This window comes from Diceros bicornis, chromosome 33 (assembly GCF_020826845.1).
Source record: "Diceros bicornis minor isolate mBicDic1 chromosome 33, mDicBic1.mat.cur, whole genome shotgun sequence".
Lineage (NCBI taxonomy): Eukaryota > Metazoa > Chordata > Mammalia > Perissodactyla > Rhinocerotidae > Diceros > Diceros bicornis.
The window spans coordinates 18,204,289-18,226,334 of record NC_080772.1 but is presented as its reverse complement, the minus strand read 5'-3'; the positions used below and the strand labels follow the sequence as shown (position 1 = coordinate 18,226,334).

At 37.6% G+C, this 22,046-nt stretch overlaps 1 protein-coding gene across 1 annotated transcript in view; it reads right to left on the bottom strand.

Annotated features, from left to right (window-relative positions):
• The window catches only part of MTFR1 (mitochondrial fission regulator 1), a 65,839-nt gene that overhangs the window by 36,621 nt on the left and 7,172 nt on the right, over nucleotides 1-22,046 (bottom strand). Inside the window, exons 2-3 of the mRNA XM_058528793.1 lie at nucleotides 14,621-14,763; nucleotides 7,447-7,545 (exon numbers count right to left, since the gene is read on the bottom strand). Coding sequence (XP_058384776.1) covers nucleotides 7,447-7,545; nucleotides 14,621-14,686 — 165 coding nt within the window. The 5' untranslated portion in view covers nucleotides 14,687-14,763. The remainder of the gene's footprint in view (nucleotides 1-7,446; nucleotides 7,546-14,620; nucleotides 14,764-22,046) is intronic.

Below are 22,046 nucleotides of genomic sequence, written 5' to 3'. Positions count from 1 at the left end.
GGGAGTATGGGGGTAGAGGCAAGACAGAAAACAAGTGGTATTCGAAGAGCAGAGATTTAAGAACCTAACCCTGGGCAAAAACAAAAACAAACTAATAATGGAATTAACAGGAAAAGGCTTTCAAAATACCAATGTTTTAAAGCATTAGGGGAATAATTGTGGTCAGAAGAAAAAAAGTATAAGCTTCAGCAACTACACTGTCAAGGGATATGACCAAAGAAAAATCAAAAAGAAGATTTTTGTACCTTTCCCTCATGTGTTTCAGAAATTTACCCAAATAAGTCAATAAACAAACATAGTAAACGGGTATTTTATACAATGAAACAACAACTGAACTGGCCATCACATCAGATCTCAAGAGCCTGAGAAATCTGGTAATATTCTGTTCCTACCCATTATTGAAAACATAATGGTCTATTAATGTTCCTATAACATTATAATAAGGGATATTCTAAGGGGGTTATGGAGAGACTCTTGAACAGGAAGGTCCTCAAGCCCTGTGGACCCTCCTAGAAGATATAGTATTTAATGAACTGTTTCGTATAAGTGAGAGATGATAAAAGTAAAACCTGAATGGTGCCTTCCTAAGGTGCTAGCTCATAAAGACCAATCTGATTATAACTCGTTGTTTAAGAAAATACAATTTTGTTCCAATACAGTCACTAGTTGGTAAGAAGTTAGGTATAGTTAAGACAAAATCTAGTTTTGACCTCAAGACCTTACTTTCCCATACAAGTTACAAAAATGCTGTTTTCTTCCCAGATATTTGTTTATAAAAGGAAGCAAAATGATACTTTTCTAAGAAGAACTTTCCAAAAATATAAAAGTTGACCCATTTTATAGCAATTTTTCAGAGTACTTTAGTAATGTAATTGAAGATCAAACATTTCTCAATTTTACATCTGAAATACTTCACATATTAAACACGAAATGTTGCTTTTTGCACCAACTTGAAAAAAAAAAACAAATTATTCCGTGGATTTAGTCTGCAGTCTTACTAAGCATTGACTATACTTAATCACCAAAATAATACCATGTGTATAACATGTGCTCAATGAGATGAAAATGTTGATGATACTGTCAAGAACCAATTCCAGAATTGATAGTATCTGTATCATTCCTAATTGACATCCTGCTCCACAAAACAAAGTAGTTTTAATATTTAAGTCACATATCTACACGACAACAGTGATTTATGCCACTAAAAAAGAAGCCTAACAACGTCTCTGGGGAAACCAGACTTATTCAAAAGACAAAATAAAACTGAAAAAATAGTAATACTGATCTTTTCTTTAAAAGGCCATTTCAGTTGTTGCTGAAATGTGTACCAAGTAACACAAGCATGGAACGGGAAGGACAATTCACTTAGTCAAGTCTCAGTTACAAGGAAGTCAGTGCAGGCAAGGAGACTGACGGTATGGAATTTTTGGAAGTACGATGCAGACGCCACTAACTGACATGCATGGATGACTGACTGATGGGAAGTCTGAAAAAGAAAAGGCCAACTTACTGAAGGTTCCAGCAAGGTCCTGTCCTACCACAGCTATTGTTAGTAGGAAAAAACAAAAAGAAAAAACAGTGAAGGGAATAGAAAATTCTTTTTTTTTCAAAATCACAAGCATTATAAAATTTAAATTTAAAATCAGTGCTTACTGATTTGTAAGTATCCAAATACCTTTCAGAAAGTATGAAAAACATTTCACTCGGAGCAAAAATTCAATGGTAGCATTGTATTTTTACTATTTTAAGAAGTTCAATTCAACATTTGATCCAATCTAATTATCCAAAATTCAATTATATTTCAAGAATTTTACTAAAGTAACTTTAGATAATTTAAAATATTCTGATAATGTAAAACTATACCAAGGAAATTGATTCATTTAATAAAATGCGTAACAGAAAAATACCAAGGTTGTACAAAAGTTGAAGTACTTACAATGAAATATTAGAAGAGTTAACTTTGTCCTCATGTGACTTTTCATAAAATAAACACACTGGTACTAGGAACTAGGATTCTCTCAGTTTCTTGCCAAAAAGGGTGTAACAGTAAATAGACTCAGTCTATTTTACCACCATTCGTTTACAGCCAAATGCAAAATATACTCTTAAAAGCAACACTGCAAAATAATCTCTAATTTTGCTTACAAATTTAATTATTCCTCTTTTTCTACCAATTCCTACCATAGTAAGAAAAACTAAAAGCAGAAATCCTATATTTTAATATAGTGACATACAGTGACACCAATAAGCCAAGAGGTATACCGTGGAGAGAATACTAGTCTGAAGGATGGAAAACTCAATTAAATATTCCAGCTGAGACTCAGCCACTAACATTTCTGAGTAATGTGGTCACTTTTTAAGAACTGAGCATTTATTAACGCTTTCTATTCATGACACACCTAGAGTGGGGCAGGGGAAAGAGAGAGGGTTAGGAGGGAAAAGGCAAAAGCAAAGGGACCAGACAGACAAGAGGGAGGGAAATGTGTGTGTATTCTCAAAATAACCTAGGAAAGTAAGTAACAGTATCCCCATGGAGAAACAGGTCTTAAAGAGGCCAATTACCAAGAATAAATAAAACGTCACAAACGTTTCTTATTTACGGAGTTAGGCTTCAAATTACTATGCCACAGCGTCAAATTTATAAAATACAATACTCATATCTGAATTTAGTTATGCTTAACAGCCATTTTACAGCTAAAAATACCAAGAAACAGACATCACATACAGTATAACATCACATGCTAGCATATTCCAGATTATCAAATAGCAACTAGAAAAGTGTTAAGTTTAACAATTATTTTTAGTATTAATCCAGGTACTTATCTTCAGTTGGCTCAGACATCAGAGACCACTATCCCACACTAAGTCTCCCACCTCACTAGTTCCTGACTGACCGGCCTTCTCTTAGCGCCTCAAACAATAACTTCTATCTTGCCTTAGGACTTCTACACACACTGTTCTCCCCACCTACAACACTCCCCCCACCTCTGTCCTTCTCCCCAGCTCTTTGCAGGGCTGGCTCTTTCTAATCCTTAGCTGCATTCAACCAAAGAGGCCTTCCTGGACCACCACTGTTCTCCTCCCCGCTGCTATACTACTTTTTCCTTCAAGGCATTTAGTACAAACTGAATCATATCCCCACAAGGGTAGTGAGTACGTCTGCTTGGTTCACCACTGACCAACAGCACCCAGCACAATGTACGGATTTCAAGTATATTGATTAAATAAAGATGGGCTGTGAAGGTAGCTGGTTGACTTCCAAATTTAGTCATGGTGTGTGAACTTCCGTGAGAATCTCATTCATTACTTGTTTGGTTACAGAACATTCCCTCCAACCACAAATTCCAACAACCACTCACAGCAATCCAAGAAAATAGCCTGGGGCAGAGTTTCCACAGGGGAAAAGGTGTTCCAGGTTAAATTACCCAGAGGTCTGTCAGTTACAGAGCTGGGCTTCAAACTACCGCAGCACACTGCCAAGTCCCACCCACCCCTTACGTGTAGTACTCAGGGTCACTTTTTCTATTGTTTTTGCCTTAAGTTTTTTTAAGTGTAGTATTTATTAACCCAATTAGCTGCACTTACATTCCACGTTTTTCTTTAACTCATACAACTTAAAATTTATCAAAATGCACCCCAAAGGTGTTTTAGTGATTACTTTCATAATCGCCAATAGACAATTATGATACTGCTTTAAAGAAAACTTTCTTTAGCAAAATACTAAAACACAATCTGTGCCCGAAGTCTTCAACCGCAGCTGTATAAAAAGCTCCTGAAGAGGTTTTAAAAGACAAATGTATGAAATTCAGAATCAATAAGCCTTGAATGGGACGTATAGTCTTTAAAAGCTCCATATTTGTACAAGGAGGATGGGCATATAAAACCACCTTGGAGGATGGGGCCTGAGCATTAATATTTTATTTTTTAAACCTCCTGGTGATTTCAATATGCAACCAGTGTTGAGAACCACTGCAAACCAAAACCTCTGCACCCCATTCCTCCCAATCTCCCAGAGCTCACTGCTTTTGCAAGTTCCTCCATGATCTGAATTTCCTTTTGGTTTCATGAATCTAGAGTAAGAACTAGGGAAAAAAAGAAGGACCTATTCTCCCATTTTGTCTTAATCTGGGTTCCTCCTCCAAGGGGCCACAGTATCCAAACACACAAAATGCTTATGGCCAGAAGTGTGTAGCTGTGACTCAAGGTTGAAATGTACATATCTGAAAGGTATAAAAGGGCCAGAGGAAGCTTATTTTTCTTCAATTAAAGTAAATGTGAAGGGTCTAAAGATCCTGTTTTGAGTGTAAAGTAGCCAACTCACTTCTAGCGCTCAAGAAATAAAGTACAGGGAAAGCCAATAAAGTCCACAAGGTTACAGGCAGGTCTTCTTCAAATCACACAGCAAAGAAACACTGAGTGCTTTTATATGCTTTTTTTACATTTATTACCTCATTTTATTCATTGTGCCCATTAACTGGATGAAGGTGTCGATGAATGTGTTGGTCTGTGTTCTGATTTGTGACCTTATAAATACACAGACACCCAATTTGTAAAATCAGGGAGTTGAACTGGAGAACCAAGTAAGTTAATTTGCTATTTAACTGCAAGGAGGCAGTAATAACAACAAAATCACCACCGCTAGCACCCATTTACTGTGCACTAATTATGTACCAGTTATTACACTGGGGGCTCATGGCTTCACATGGACTACCTTGTCTAAACCTCACAACATAAAATAACACACCCGTCTTGCCTATCATTTATGTAAGAGTCTTACTTGTCTACAGATATATGGGTCAGGTGATAACAGTGAAAAGACAGCGTGATCTAGAAGAAACATACCGAGGCTTAAGATTTCAGAGGTGAAACTGTTTTGAGGGTGACAGAGTTGAGGTGTTGCCTGTGAGTGTGGGGACTAGAAAAGGAATGGAAGTGAGAGTCAACAGGAGTTGAGGAGATAAAGAAACTATGAGGCTAAGTTTCAGGTCCTCCAAAGGACAGTGAAATCACCCAGGACAACGGAGGGACTGGTTTTGACTACCTAACTCCTGCTTCTGAGCTGACCCACGAATGTCCTATTCTCAAGTTTAATCCATTTCAACTTTTGTCTCCTGAATATGGCCCTATGATGGTGTCTACCCTCCCTGGGTCCAACTGCGGTTCCCCAGTTCCAGACTTTCTACAGTAGTATTTACTCATGTTGGATGCCTAGTACATTCCGTATCAATCAAACCCCCAATGAGCCAGAAAAATAGCAAAAATACACTTTTAATTTTATTACTCTAAACTCCATCCTCTATATTTTTTGAAGACTCTACATTTCTTATATTTCTGATAGATGTAGTAAAAAAAAAAAGAAGATACAGAGGAATAGTAGCAGATTTAAAATATCTAAGTAGCAGATAAAATACTGGTTTTAATATTGATGTTGAATTTGAAAAGACTCAGTATGCTAGAAAACTGCCTGGAAGTAAAAATCTCACTATAAACAAATGTCTCCTGTCTTCCACTACACTCTCAAGTAGGTCACCAATATTTCTCTTACCTTACTTCTCTCCTTATGTTAATCCACCTCTTTTCAAACGCAGCTGCTGTACTAAATCTAATATTCTTATTCCACTCATACCCTTTTAAATGAGTGATAACACTGAGAAAGAGGATCCTTCCAAGGAAATATACTTGGCTCTAGTACTTTGACCCATTGACTGTCAAGGCAGATTTGAATTGCTACCACAAAATGCTAGCTATCTCCATGTCCTTTTACATGTCTCCAGCTACATGAATACAAATGCTGAAGCAAGTTCTTCTGCAACTAGGTCAAGTAGCTAGATAAATAGACAAAAGGAAAATTTCAATCTGTCAATTTCTAGATGATGCACAAAGGTTTTGCCAGTCAATCTGCAAGCGAGATGATGTACACCTGAAATTTACACAATGTTATAAACCAATGTTACTGCAACAAACAAAACAAAAAACAAAAAAAAATATTTACTTAAGTTTTTTTTCAGATTATTTCTGTTGTTCATGTTTGGTTACTATTATGCAAATAATTATTTGGATTAAAATGGCCTGCCATTCTAACATCACGTATAGTAACCTAATGAGAATAAAATTAAATGAACATTCATAAAAACTTAAAAAAAAAATCTGCAAGATTATGAGCACAACAATGAACAACCTTGTTAGTCAACCTGAGCAAACACTAATTTCTACCACTTACTCAGGACCATATTTTTACCTCTATCTACCAGAAGGAGTGATTTATGAGTAAGACATAATATCAAAGAAGCCCACTTTTGAGCTTTTCTATTATGAGTTAAATACATCTTCTACATTTCACATGCTAATCTATTATTTAAAATTGGTATAGATATCTTCTGAGGTTTATACTGCTAAATGTTGAAATGAAAGGTTTTGTTGTATTACTGCTGTAGAGAATTACTGAAAAACAAGAACAAAAAGATGTGATACAGGGGCCGGCCCCGCGGCTTAGCAGTTAAGTGCGCGTACTCCGCTACTGGCGGCCCGGGTTCAGATCCCAGGCATGCACCAACGCACCGCTTCTCTGGCCACGCTGAGGCCGCATCCCACATACAGCAACTAGAAGGATGTGCAACTATGACATACAACTATGTACTGGGGCTTTGGGGAAAAAAAAGAGGAGGAATGGCAATAGATGTTAGCTCAGAGCCGGTCTTCCTCAGCAAAAAGGGGAGGATTAGCATGGATGTTAGGTCAGGGCTGATCTTCCTCACAAAAAAAAAAAAAAAAATGTGATACATGTCTAACACTATAACAACAAGGAACAAAAGCCCAAATCAACAAAATAGCAATTTATCTGCAAGCAAAGAGTAGAGCTGCTCCTGATTTGGTGCTAGAAGAGAACACTAAGAGCAGAGTGTACAAAGTATTCCTAATTCAGGGTTTGACTATCACTCATACCACAATTACCTTTGTCTTGACACCGTCGTTGCCAAGGCAATGGTTTCCTACAATTAATGCTAAGCTTTTAAACAAGGATGGAGAAAGCAACTTACATGGCATCCACAAAGACATCTAAAAATAAACTAGGGGAACAGAGTGTCTGTCCAAAGAGGAAGGTGTAATAACTAAAGAAAATAATGGTGGTACCTGAAGCCTCCTAAAGTAATGTAAGGCCTAGGTTTGAGGTCACCTGGGAATTAAAACTTCTTGGCTTATTATATGCTTCTAAATCTTTGCATATGTATTCTTAAGAAGGATAAATGTCTTAAAGAGTTGAATAATCACTTCACAGAGAAACTAAAATTAGAAAGACTTTACTGTGGTTTTTATCCTCTTTCATTTTATTGATAGTGGCATCAATAAGGGGAAGAGGTTCAAAAGATACTTTTAAAGCTGTCTCACCTATTTATATTTCTAATGCACATATTAATATAAAATTCTGAAATTTATAAAATACCGTACCTGAAACTGAACTCTTGGACACTGGATCAAAGATAAATTAGTACCAATTTTCCTTACAATACTTCGAGATGAACCATATGGCTTCCCAGACCAAAGTACCTGAGGAAGTAGGAAAAATCAAAAGTTTAATTACAAGACTTAGAGAACTGTTAATACAAAGCACTAGACAATTAATTGCATGACATGCTGACGCATTAATTGAGGGATCAGGATGCTCTAGACGTTATGGGAAATGAGCTAATATTTCTCAATTAGAAATTAAAGAATATATATAGCTGGTTATTAACACAATGAAGTTTAATGTAAGGCATTACATAAAAAATATAGATGAATAACTAATAACTGTAAAATAATACTATATTTGGAGTAAAAATTTTATTTTCATTAGATTTGCATACTGCTCTGCAAAGGAAACACTATTTTACCTCCTCTGCTATATTTTTAGTTTTAGAATTTTATATACACATAAATTTTTTAAAAGTATGAACTACTTTTGTTATAATGGACTTTTCAAAACAAATCCAAATCAGTACAAAGTCCAGAATCTGAATTTGTACCATGCAGGGTGCTGCACTTGGTTTGCTACACAAGAACGTCTGGCCAAGGGTGAGTGGGGGCCAAAACGCAGTTGCACTATATCTTCTCGTGAGGTTTTGACCCGAGGAAAGGTGTCTATTCCTAATTTACACAAAGGGACTAAATGGGCTGGTGGTGGCCCTAATGAGCACAATTTCTCAGATGAAATCATAATACACACAGGATATCATGCTGAGCTTAAAGCAAAAACAAACCCCCAAAGCAAAAAAGCAAACAAAAAACGCACACGTAGAAGGTTAAATTATTACAGATTATACCTTGGAACTTCTCTCCAAGTACATGATCTTTCCTTAAAGAGAAAAACTATCCCTCTGTTTTGAGTGCTACACTTGAAAGCCTGGACAGAAGAGGTAAAGAGAGGTGGTATGCTATTAAAAGCAATTTTAAAAGAGAAGAATGAGAATGATATGACTATTACACTTAATTCATTAAACTTTAACATTCGATTATATCCTAAAACTAAATAAACAGTACCAAATCAGATGGCATGTATTCTGAGCAATGGACACTGAACCCTTTTTAAAGTCAGTCTACGGCCCTTCTAATTTAAAGAATGGAATTACCATAATATAAACAGTATGACCAAGCAACAAATGTTACTGTAAACAGTAGTGGCTCCAAAGTAGACCTTACTATTTTAAAGCATGCACAGCTTGTAAAATCAGCATAGAAGCAATCTGACTTCTTAGAATTTAGCAACCAAATACCATTTAAGGATAACAGTATGAGTTAAAGTGAGGATCATGGGGGTGTATATAATACCTCTGACACCTGCCTCAGCTTTTATATAATGCTCATCATCAATATGTTCAAAGTTATACTGACTGTTACCTGGGAGAGTTTCAGAAAGTACTATAACCTACACTGGCTACTATAATCAACAAAAACTATAACTCTTGCTTTGGAAATTTAAATAAAAAGGATGGCACAGATTGGAAAATTGGTCAATAGAAAGGTAAGAAGACATCAATATTGAAATACGAATATTAAACAAAGAATATAAGAGGCAAAGTTACTGTGAAGCTTAGAAGAGAATTACCTGTAGTTCAGGAATGGAAATCATACACACCAATGATGACACAGAGGATTATCACACGAACAGTGTTAATAACACGTGAAGACTAAGAGAAAGAGAACCATCTGACGAGAGGAAAATGGGAAGCATCACAGCTTTACAAATTCAACATAAGAAGCCAACAAAAATAACATGGGCAAATAATTCTAAAACAGACAGTGTCTAAGCAAACTCTTTACCTTATACATGTTAATAGGTCTTAATCTTTTAAAAGTAAAGCTATAGGGCAATAGTAACTACACCATTCAGTCATTTCTCTTCTTGAGCTTTCTATCCAGTCACAGTCAAAACTCTCCTATGATGTAGGGGTAGTGGAATGCTATTTATGCATCACAATGTGACAATTACATAGTCTAAAGTGAATCTCCGACCCCTTCAGTAAACAAAGATCTTAACTGGAGATGAAGAGGACAAAAAACTCACAGAGAAAAATTTAGAAAGGATTTGCCAAGGTCAGGAACTATGTTTCTGCCAGCTTTTAGCATTCCTCACTATGCGTGCTTTCAGGGCTAAGTTTCAACTATTATCTCTCCATCTGCTTAATATCAGAAGGAAAGAATACCAGGTGCCTTCTACAAGAGAAGGTAGCCAAAGATTCAGCTTTTACTTATAAGGAATAAGTAGACTGTTTAGGCTTCTTAAACAAATTTAAAGGAAATAAAAGGACATATTGCTTTATGAGATTACTTTTTCAAGTATACACAGTAGACTAACATAATGTTGTGGTTCTGTTACTCGTGAATTGCAAAGCACTTAGCACCAAGAAATATGAAGCAAGGGTCTATGTAAGCTAATGACTGGAATATTTAGAAAGAAGAGCCATAACCTTGACGGGATTGTAGAAAAAAGCGAGGGGAAAGAGCAGCTAACTTCCAGAAACTCTAAACGAGGTCTTACTTTATTTTTTCCATTCAGCCCTCATGGAAAGGGAGAAATTGTAAATGGCTGTGAAGAAACAATGAACAGATGGTAGTGAAAAGTCACCATCTGTGCACTAGGCGGCTGTGTGGCCCCAGTGCATCTCCTATCCTAACTGGTGGCTGAACTGTGTCTTGTCTGTATACTTGTTTGGAGAAGGGAAGACTTCCTCTAAAGATAAACTGTCATTAATATTTTTTCAGATGTAAAAGAGAGGGCAGGGAGAAGACTGTCATTACTAGACAATTAGATTTCACTAAGAATAAGAATTCAATTCCATTAAGAAGTAATTAAATAATAATTATTATTAAACAGAAAAACTCTGCTTTGCTTTATTTATAAGAACTACTGATAAATAATCTAATAATAAATCTGTGTGTGTGTGTGTGTGTGTGTGTGTATGTGGTGTATGTGTGTTTGCACATCTGTGTCAAGTAATGACAGTCCATAACATTTAGCAACAGTGTTTGAAAGTGATGACAGCAAGGAAGAGGATGACAACAGGAAAGCAATTTGTTCTTTGTTAACATTGTGAAAAGCTACTGTAGAAGTGTTGAAGTGTGAGGCTGGAATCTGAAGCTGTCATCTCTCTCGTCATGATGACTACACTCAAGCTTTATGTGCTAATTCATTTGTTATAGATTGCCTTAATCTATATTTTTATTTGAGAGGCACCATTTAGGAGGGAAAAGTATAAATTTAATTTGAAAGAAACACATTTTTCTCAAGATAAACTATGTAATATTAACACAAGGGTTCTTATTCTGGGGTTCACATACCCCTGAAATTCCATGCCAAACTGTGTGTATATACGACATTTTTCTGGAAAGAAGGTCCATACCATTAATAAAATTTTCAGGGAGTCTAGGACCCAACAGAGTGTAAATTTTTAATTCCAAGGGAGCCAGGGTCAAATAAAAAGTATGTGTTGGGAAGAGGAGGGGTAGAGATAGGAAGATGAAACTCAATTTCAAAATCTCCAACTGAAGATAACACTTCCCTCAATTCTCTTCTTCCTTACTCTAGACTCCGAGCCACATTCACATTCTTTCTCCAAAGCACAAAAGGACAACAAGGGTATAATTCTTAAGTATTACTGGAAATACATCACTAATACAAATTAGATACTTGCTATAACTTTTTTCAATATAAAATACTGAGATTAACCAGAATCACATTAGCTTCATATTATTCTTGCTTTCTCTCGTTTAAAAACATTTTTTCTTAAGATATAAATATAATAACAGACTGAGGAGACAGTTTGGACACTTGTGAATATATGGTTTTAAATCAAACAAATGTTGAGGCAAAATGGAAGGCAGTGAAGAGAAAACACAGAAGTCATGGCAGCATACAGGCCTGGCTTTAAAGGTAGGCTCCATCATTTACTGCCTGTATAAAGCTGGACGTTTCCATGTCCTCATCTATAAAATGGGGACAATATCTACTTCATGAGCCTATGAGCATTAAATAATTAAGGTATTTATATTTAATAAGTCTTTAATAAATATTAAGTCTTCATCCCCTTCTACTGTAAGAGGTAACAAAGCACACTAAAAAGAGGAAAGATTTTAGAATCAGAATTGGGTTCATATTACAGCTCTGCCACTTATTAGCCAGGTAACTTTGGTCAAGTCTGTTAAACACTCTGAACCTCAGTTCCTCATCTGTAAAAAAGTGCTGTTCCAGTGAACACACATAATATATGTGAAAGAACTGGGCATAGTAAGCCAGTCAGTGATAGCTACTACGGTGGTGCTGATCAGTATAGTAAAATACCAAGAGCTCATCATCACCAATTGTGCTAATGGCAAAAACAAAACCCTGATGTACTTTTTTTTTAAAGCAGATAAAATACGTCAAGGATGAAGGCAGTTTCTGCTCTTGGAATACTTTCAAATACAGTACCAAGTTCATTTATATATCAAACCAGTGAGAAAATACATATTTATCATTGAAAGGTGGAGCTAAAAAGTTTTTATTTTCAGATGCCGAAAGGTAAAATCTTGGTAAACTATATGTTTTCACTCTTAGGCAGCAGGCTAAGAGATCTTGGACAATAAGACGGAAAATAACTCCAAAGGATCAAATTGCTATATGTTATTAAAAAACTTGTTTTTATAAAGATTTTCAATTAACAGATTAAATTTGATGATTACATTTCCCTCAATACATAAAAAAAATGATCTTGTTCATTTGCTATTAGTAGGACAGGCCCTCAGCTGTGATTACAATAGTGGGAGTAAGTTAATGCTCTCTCACCTGGTCCATTCTTTGATGAAAGGCACCCACTTTATAGCTCCAAAGGAACAAAGCTAAACAAAATGAACAAGCTAAATAAAGTGTGTTATCTGTTCCTGAGACAGAATTCTGCACTTTGGCCTCAATCAACACTAGTCACATTTGTCTGACATGGGGCAGGGGATGACAGAGCAAAATCATAGGAAACTAACCAATACTGAATGTACCTATGTAATTGGTATGTAAGCCACTATGCTAGGTGTTTTACAGACACTGTCACTTAATCCGCAGGCTGACTCTGCAGCAGCAGGTCTTCTCATCTGTAATTGGTGGATGAAGCACGTAACTGGCAGAGATCAATTTCAGATCCAGGTCTGTTTGAATCCAGGACCTACAATCTTTCCACCAAACTATACTTCTTACCAAAACTGCAAATATGTAGGAATCATAAATGTAAAGCTTCACTTTTTAAGAATCATAAATAACAAAAGCTTCCTGCCTTTCTGAAAGCAAAAGAAATTCTTTTTTTTTTTTTTTTTGTGAGGAGATCAGCCCTGAGCTAACATCCGCCAATCCTCCTTTTTTGCTGAGGAAGACGGCCCTGGGCTAACATCGGTGCCTATCTTCCTCCACTTTATATGGGACGCCGCCACAGCATGGCTTACCAAGCAGCGCGTCGGTGCGCGCCCGGGATCCGAACCAGCGAACCCCGGGCTGCCACAGCGGAGCGCGCGCACTTAACCGCTTGTGCCACCGGGCCGGCCCCGCAAAAGAAATTCTTTTGCTGTCAGTACTAGAATGTTAATCTACACTACATAGTCAAATGGTGCTAAACAAAGAATGAGAAAGGTGGTATCGCTGCACTAAGTCACGTCTAAAACACAGCATGATGTAAGTGAAAAAGATGAAAATATTATTCACTTTACAAACCATTTTCCTATTGCTTATCTTCAAGCTAATATTCTCAAAATTATGCAGCTATGAAAAAGGTAATTTTATTTGGTTGTTTATTTTTAATCTCCAAAGAAAATAGATGTAACTTTGGGGCATAAGAGAGGATTCATTCAACTTTCTCTGAGGATATGAAAAGACACAAAATAAAAACAAAAAAGTAAAAGCAGTGCATTAAAAAGTATACCATATTCAAATTATGTAACCTGACCATATCTTTAATAAATAAAACTTAATTCCATGTTACCAGTAACAAAACATTGAATTTGAAAATGAAAAAAAATATTCCACAAAATATATTTGGCACAACTATAATTGGATCAGTAGAGAACACTTTTAAAAATGTCAAGTTCCGGGGCCGGCGGGTGGTGCAAGCAGTTAAGTGCGCGTGCTCCGCTTCAGTGGCCCGGGGTTCGCAGGTTCAGATCCCGGGTGCCCACCAATGCACTACTTGTCAAAGCCATGCTGTGGCGGTGTCCCATATAAAATGGAGGAAGATGGGCATGGATGTTAGCTCAGGGCCAATCTTCCTCAGCAAAAAGAGGAGGACTGGCATCGGAAGTTAGCTCAGGGCTGATCTTCCCCACAAAAAATAAATAAATAAAAAATTTAAAAAAAAGATTTCAAAAAAAATGTCAAGTTCAGGGGCTGGCTCGATGGCATAGTGGTTAAGTTCGCGTGCTCCACTTCCGCGGTCCAGGGTTTGCAGGTTCAGATCCCAGACTCAGATTTAAGCACCACTTGTCAAGCCATGCTGTGGCAGGCGTCTCACATATAAACTAGAGGAAGATGGACACGGATGTTAGCCCAGGGTCAATCTTCCTCAGCCAAAAGAGGAGGATTGACAACAGATGTTAGCTCAGGGCTAATCCTCCTCACCAAAAAAAAAAAAAAAAAAAAAAGTCACGTTCAGAACTAACATCTTTGGCATAGAATAACCATATTATAGTAATTCTTTTTCTTCATATCTATAGTTGTTATATTTTAGGAGACATGACTTACCTTTTACTTTAAACAGTTGTGTGATAAACCACATTATAACAGCATTCAATATTAATAGTTCTACAACATTCAGAGCTGTCAAGGGTTAGTCAGACATATTTTAGCCAATGATTTCTAGATATATTTAAGCCTCTTCCTCACTAACAAGTGCATTGCTTTTAACAGTCACATGAATATAGCTAAGTTTCCAATGTAACCCAGAAAATTACTCACTTACTTAAGAGCTAGGCAAAGATTCACTTTTACGATTTAAATAGTAGGCAAATTAAATAGTACATAAACAAAATGAATTCAAAATGTTGGTCATATATAGATTCCTTTTACTTTCTCAGAAAAAATTCTTACAACATCTACATGTCTGGATTTTGAAGATGGATTCTGAGTACTTACTGACTGCATGCTTACTCCAAGCTGCTGAAAAACCATCCTAACTAGGCGCTTCATCCAGCCCAGCATTTAGACGGCACAGTCTCTCCAAATTCGCATTTCAAGCACTTCAGGCACACACAGCAGCACATGGTCCATAAAGCACACTAAAATGTTAAAATGCAAATTATTATTTAGAATCTTTACTATTTGCTACATGTCTCACAAAGTAAGTCAAATCTAAAACATTTTAAACTTTGTGCGTAAATTTACTTAAGAGAAAACAAATTTTGCTTGTGATCAGTTTTGAATAAGTAGTACAATATTTTTGTAAGTATATTTTTCCAAAATATATTTAATATTTTTTTCAAGTAATTTTTGTTGCTTAGTTGGAAGCAACAAAAACCTACTGTGGCTAATTTAAGTAGAAAACATATTTATGAAAAGATATCTAGTAGATAACAATATTAGGAGAACCTGACTTATAGGCTACACAGCCAGGAACGATATCCAAAACTGCAGCAGAATCGGTCCTGGGAAGATACCACCAAAACTGCTACTGCCACCCCTGACAGAATAGTCTGTCAGTTCCCCTTTGCTGTTTCACTGGCTCCTGAGGCGCTGTCCATACTGGTGGCATTTGCTTGGCAGAATCTACTTGGCTATAGTTACAAGCAGGTTTTGCCTCCCACCAAAAATCACACAGGAATTCCAGAACTATGGAACAGGAATTCAGATGCTAGAAAGTCAAAAAGAACAACAAAAGTCCTTTTACACTCACTGGCACTATAACCCCTGCCACTCACCCCTCTCCTCATCTGTATACTGTACATCTGATAGAATTAAATTGTTAACTCGTATGGTATAAACCAGTTTACTGAAAATGTTGGTCTCCAATGAGGCAAGGAGTTTGCACTAGACTATAAATCAATGTGCTGCTTCCTCATCAAGGCAGTCAAGCTTGCTTGAAAAAACAGCTGAACAGGGGCCGGCCGGTGGTGCAGCGGTTAAGTGGGCACACTCCGCTTCAGCGCCCCAGGGTTTGCAGGTTCGGATCCGGGTGCGCACTGACACACCACTTGTCAAGCCATGCTGCGGCGGCGTCACATATAAAGTAGAGGACGATGGGCACGGATGTTAGCCCAGGGCCAATCTTCCTCAGCAAAAAGAGGATTGGCATCGGACGTTAGCTCAGGGCTGATCTTCCTCACCAAAAGAAAAAAAATAGCTGAACAGGGGCCAGCCCTATGGCTGAGCAGTTAAAGCTCCACGTGCTCCGCTTCAGCGGCCCGGGGTTCAGATCCTGGGTGTGGACCTACTTCACACATCAGCCATGCTGTGGAGGTATCCCACAAACAAAATAGAGGGAGATCGGCACAGATGTTAGCTCAGGGCTAATCTTCGTCAAGCAAAAAAAGAGGAAGACCGCCAAAGGATATTAGCTTAGGATGAATCTTCCTCACCAAAAACAAACAAAAAACCAGCCAAACACAACAGTGTACTTAGCGATATATTTGATTTACATTCTGATGTAAGCTCATCCCATCATGGACCAGAAACAAAGAGTTCGTGGCCTACATTTTGAGAAGAACTTTATGAACAATTACAGAAAATGGGGGGGAAAATAAAGGTGCCACAAATATGCTAGACACTGGGTGAAATATGAACTGAAAAGAGCCAGGCCCCAACAACAGAAGAAAGTATGTAATAGAGTTTTAAGCACTGGCAGGAATATATAATTTAGCGATAACTATGAAATGGTCATGACTAGAACTTTGGTGAGACAGATACATTTTAATGTCATCAACATTTATTATTGCTTTTAAGAATGAATAATACTCTGAGAGTTAATGGGAATAAAAAGAGCAAAGGGCCAAAAATAATGTCAAAGCTGGAAATGACTGACAAAAAAACTGATCAGAGAAAAAGGATGGTTTTACGTAGGATTTGAAAATCTGTCACTTTTTTTAAGTTGGGATATAACTTACACAGAAAAGCGCACAAATTTTAAGTGTCCAGCTTGATGAATTTTTATTTATGTATAAACCTGTGTGACCATCACCCAGATCAAGATATAAAACATTTCCAGAACCCCAAAATCTCCCTTGGGCCTCTACCCAGTCAATATCCATGCCTCACCTATCTAACAGCTATCCTGACTTTTACAAGTATATATTAGTTTTGTCTGCTATATGTACTCTTTTCTATCTGACTTCTTTTACTCAACATTGTCTGTGAGACTAATTCATGTCATTTGTGAAGATGTGAAGCATCTTCATTGCTGTGTAGTATTTCATTGTATTATTATACCACAATTTACTGTTCATGAATATTTGGATTGTTTCCAGTTTTTAGCTATTACAAATTAAGTTTCTAAAATAATTTCTGCACATAACATACATAGTAAGGTACACATAAGAACTCATTTCTCTTGAGTAGACACCCAGGAGTAAAACTGCTACAACATAAGATATAGAGATATATAGTTGTATCTTTAATAGAAACTAACACTTTTCCAAGGTTGTTGTACCTATCACATTCCCACAAGCAACTAAATAAAAGAGCTCTGGTTGTTCTAAAATCTTTGTCAATACTTGGTATTGCTGCTCTTTTTAATTCTAGCAATTCTAGTGGGTTCTTCACACGTTTTGGGGGCATTTTGATACCTTCTTTTGTGAAGTGTCTTTTGCTTGTTTTTTAAGTGTATAGTGTTTTTTTTTTGTTTTTTGTTTTTTCGTGTGTGAGGAGATCAGCCCTGAGCTAACATCCCCCAATCCTCCTCTTTTTTTGCTGAGGAAGACGGCCCTGGGCTAACATCTGTGCCTATCTTCCTCCACTTTATATGGGACGCCGCCACAGCATGGCTTACCAAGCAGTGCATCGGTGCGCGCCCGGGATCCGAACCAGCGAACCCCGGGGCCGCCGCAGCGGAGCGCGCGCACTTAACTGCTTGCGCCACTGGGCCGGCCCCCAGTGTATAGTGTTTTTAAGAAAAAAGTTTTTAATTATTTTTGCCAGGGCTGGCCCCGTGGCATACTGGTTATGTTCACATACTCCGCTTCAGCAGCCCGGGGTTTGCATGTTCGAATCCCAGGCACAGACCAACACACTGCTCATCAAGCCATGCTGTGGCAGTGTCCCACATACAAAGTAGAGAAAGATGGGCCCAGACGTTAGCTCGGAGCCAATCTTCCTCACCAAAAAACAAAAACAAAAACAAAAAAATTATTTTTGCCAGAAAGTGGTGTTTTGCAAGTCTGGGCTGGCAATAAAGATTAGTGAGCACCAGCTTAGAAAAAGGAGATGGAACCTAAGAGTGAATGAGCTAACTCATACAGAGTAAGAAAAGCCAGGATAGAAACCTCAGGTGGTAACACCCTCTGCCCCTCATTAGGGTTGACTTAAGGACACTTCAGTCATTCCATATCACTCAGCTATGACTTCAGCAGAGACTTCTCTACTTGGAGTCCTTCCCTAAACGGAATTCTACCCTTTAGCCTCATTAGTACTAGTAAATCAATAAATATATCTTATATTCTTGCCAGTGCTGGGTGATTCTAACATTCACAGAGATGATGCATTGAACAGAGTGCTGTGTAAGTCCATTTATATAAAGATCCAAAACGGGCAAAACTAAAAGTAAGCTAATCATAGATTAGGGTTTTTTTTTTAATTTAAAGTTTTTTATCTTTGGAGACAGGGGTAGTGACTGGTAGGAGGCCTGGGAGGGATTTCTGAGGGTGCTGGCAATGTTCTATTTCTTGACATAGATACTTGGGTGTGTTTACTCTGTGAAAACTTTTTTTTTTTTTGTGAGGAAGATCAGCCCTGAGCTAACATCCATGCCAATCCTCCTCTTTTTGCTGAGGAAGACTGGCCCTGGGCTAACATCCCTGCCGATCTTCCTCCACTTTATATGGGACGCCGCCACAGCACGGCTTGACAAGCGGTGCACCAGTGTGCGCCCGGGATCCGAACCCAGACCGCCAGCAGCAGAGTGCACGTACTTAACCGCTAGGCCACGGGGCCGGCCCCTGTAAAAACTTATTAAGATATATACTTCATACTTTTATTAATGTAAGTTATGTTTCAAATAAGTTTTAAAAACACACATAACTTTTGACCAAGTTATGCAAGTTTTAGGAATTTCTCTCACAGAAATAAAAGTATTAAACATAAAGACACGCGTATAAAGGTATTTTCTGCAGTGCTTTTTCACTGATGAAACTGGGATCAACTTTAATGTTCATCAATAAAACAACTTAATTGTATTACAATATACTCATTATAAAATATGCATCTATTAAAAGTGAGTTACAGTCTATATAATGGCTTGATGGTGTAAACATGATACAGGAAGAGTAATATATAAGTACAATTTCATTTCATTTGTGAAACAAAAACAAAAATTCTCAGCCTTTTTATTTATAGAAAGATAACATCAAGCTATTAAAACTGGCCAGAGTGGGTAGAAGTAAACTTTTCTTCGTATGGTTTGTACTTTAGCTACAAAGCATGTTTTACTTTTCATTTAAAAACAAAATCTAGAAGTTAAAAAAAACAAATTATCTCACCTTCCAGTTTTCACTCAGATACTCCTCTGACCTACCCCCTTTGACCATATCGAGACCTTCAGTCTCTTCTCCCCTGCAATTTTTGTCAACCTAATCAATCCCTTCCCACCTTCACCTTCTTCTACCCCACACAGCCAAAAATCACTTGAAACACTGCTTTGTCAGTTTTTTCAACTCCTTGTTCTACCGTCTTGTTTATTCTATAAGCCAGAACTTGATGAACCCAGAAGCCTACATTTCCTACAATTGGACTGTAGACAAATTACTAAACCTCACATTTGATGTGGCTCCAAATGTACTACTTCCAGTCTCAACTGGGCCCTCACTGCTGCCTAGTATTTTAGGAAAACCTTACCTTCTCACTCCTCTCCTTCCATTCTGCAGAGCAGCTATTTCAAGCATTATCCATGCTATCCAAATCTCTCCAGCCCTTCCTCCATCATTTCTCAGCAGATGACCAAGCATACTGCTTCAAATAACAGAGAAGTCATCTGACAGGAAATCCCTCAGTGTCCTGCCACTCCACATGTGGTAAGCTTATCTGCATCTGCATCTGTTCTGTCCCCCATTCTCTCCTGCCCCTCCTTCCAACTAAGTGCCCAGGATTACACCCCCTCGCCTCACACATTTCATTACATCAGCTCTACCCTGTATTAGATAAATTCTCTCACCTCTCCCGTTAACTTCAATCAATGCCATCTTCTGGTTTCTACCATCTGCATTTAAATTAAAGAAATCCAAAACTGAACTCCTTAACATTCCTCCTAAATCTGCCGCTAGTGTGTTCCCTACCTCAGAAAATGGCATCCACGCCCTCAGTTATTCCTTTCTCTTTCATTGTCTACAGTCAATCAAGCTCTATTTTCCCTCCTAAGTGTATCAGATTCCTTTTCCACTCCCTTACTGCTATTCTAAGCCTGTACCATTGTAAAAAATGTATAAAGTAGACTATTTACCCCCCAATTTTGGTTCCCTTTCTGTTCATTCTCAATATTGAAGTAGGTCTTTTCTCCTTTAGTCTCCTTTCCTATCCTCCACATCTTTCACACTCTACTCTTTGATCCAGTCATACACATAATTCTAGAAATTCAACATGCTCTCTGGACTTTTCTTTTATCCAGTATTCCACCTCCCTCCTGCAGCCCTATACCAAGCTACCTCCTACTAATCCTTTGCTTCAGTTTAGCTCTCTCCTTTTCCAAGAAGTCTTTCCTAATCAACCAGGATTAGGGCCATCCTGTATGTATTCCCCTATACAACACATTAAAACAATGCACCTAAACTGCCTACCTCCTTCACTGTGCTTTAATGACCTCAAGAGCAAAACTCTTAAAAGCAAAAACTCTTATTCACCACAGTGATCCCAGCAGTTAGCACAGTGTAAAACAGTTGCTCAACTCATATTTGAATTAAATGACAGGCATCTAAGCCTCAAGCCAGTGCCTCTTCTACACTATCTCAATTGTAAACAGATATCTAAGAGGAATTTTGCTTCCATCTACAGGCAAACTAGATAATTTCAGACAAATCCTCCTCCCAGTGAGGACAGGTAAACTAGTTAGACAAAATATAGAAATCATCTAGGTCCGGCCCCGTGGCGTAGCGGTTAAGTGCACGCGCTCTGCTGCTGGCAGCCCAGGTTCAGATCCCGGGCGCGCACCGATGCACCACTTGTCAGGCCACGCCGTGGCGGCGTCCAATACAAAAGCGGAGGAAGATGGGCACAGATGTTAGCTCAGGGCCAGTCTTCCTCAGCAAAAAAAGAGGAGGACTGGCATGGATGTTAGCTCAGGGCTGATCTTCCTCATAAAAAAAGAAAAAAGAAATCATCTATTTGACAGCATCTGAGAACTACCAAGGCCGAGATGTATAACCAGGACAAGGGTTGGTTCTTTGAAAAGACTAACAGAAAGGATTGACCTCTAATGAGATTTATCAAGGAGAGAGAGAAGGCACATATTACCAGTATCAGGAATGAAAAGGGGACATCACTACAGATTCAATAGACATTAAGAAAAGCACAAAAGGTAAAACAAAGCTATAGCGTAAGAAGTTACAATGGTGCTTACCTTTGAATAGGGGTGGGTAATAGGTGGAAGGGAGCATAAAGGAGTTTTCTGGAGTGCAAACAACTTTCTATTTTTTAACGTCACTGGTCATTACGTGAATGTTTGCTTTGTGATAATCTATTGCACTGTACATTTATGTTTGCGCATTTTTCTGTTACACTGTGTGTTATACTTCAAAATAAAAAAGGTTTAAAGAAAAGATGGCTAAGAATCAGTCTGCATTTTGTTTTCTAGGTACTATATGACTATACATATAATTTAACTTCTAGAAATTTTATGATAATGGCATAGGCTTATAGTCTAGTCTAGTCTACTCCAGCATAGACTATAAGAAATAGTAAATTACTTTTTGTGGGGAGGGGTGGTTGGCAGGGCAGTAGAAGAGAAAACCAAGACTAAATGAGAAATAGATGAACTTTGAAAACAGACTTTCTTTTCCCTCCACAAATACTATGAAAATATACAATAGTGTATAGTTAGACTGATTAAAGTTTATAGCAATCAAATCAAAGATAATATATAACAATACTGCTTTCAACTAATGAGATATATGTTTTTGAGACAGTTATAATAATTTTAAAAGTTATTAGCAGTAAATAGTTTCACAATAACCCCGTTAGCAGTAATAACAAAGTTGTCATTAAATTTAAAACAACAAAAACTTTAAAAGCTACAACAATACGGTAGGGCCCACTTTTATAAGGTCTTTGAGAACTATTCAAGGAAGTGGCCATTAATTATCTTCACAGTATTAGAGAGGAGTATGACCATTTTATAGGGGCTGTGGGGGAGTCTAAGAAGATTAAT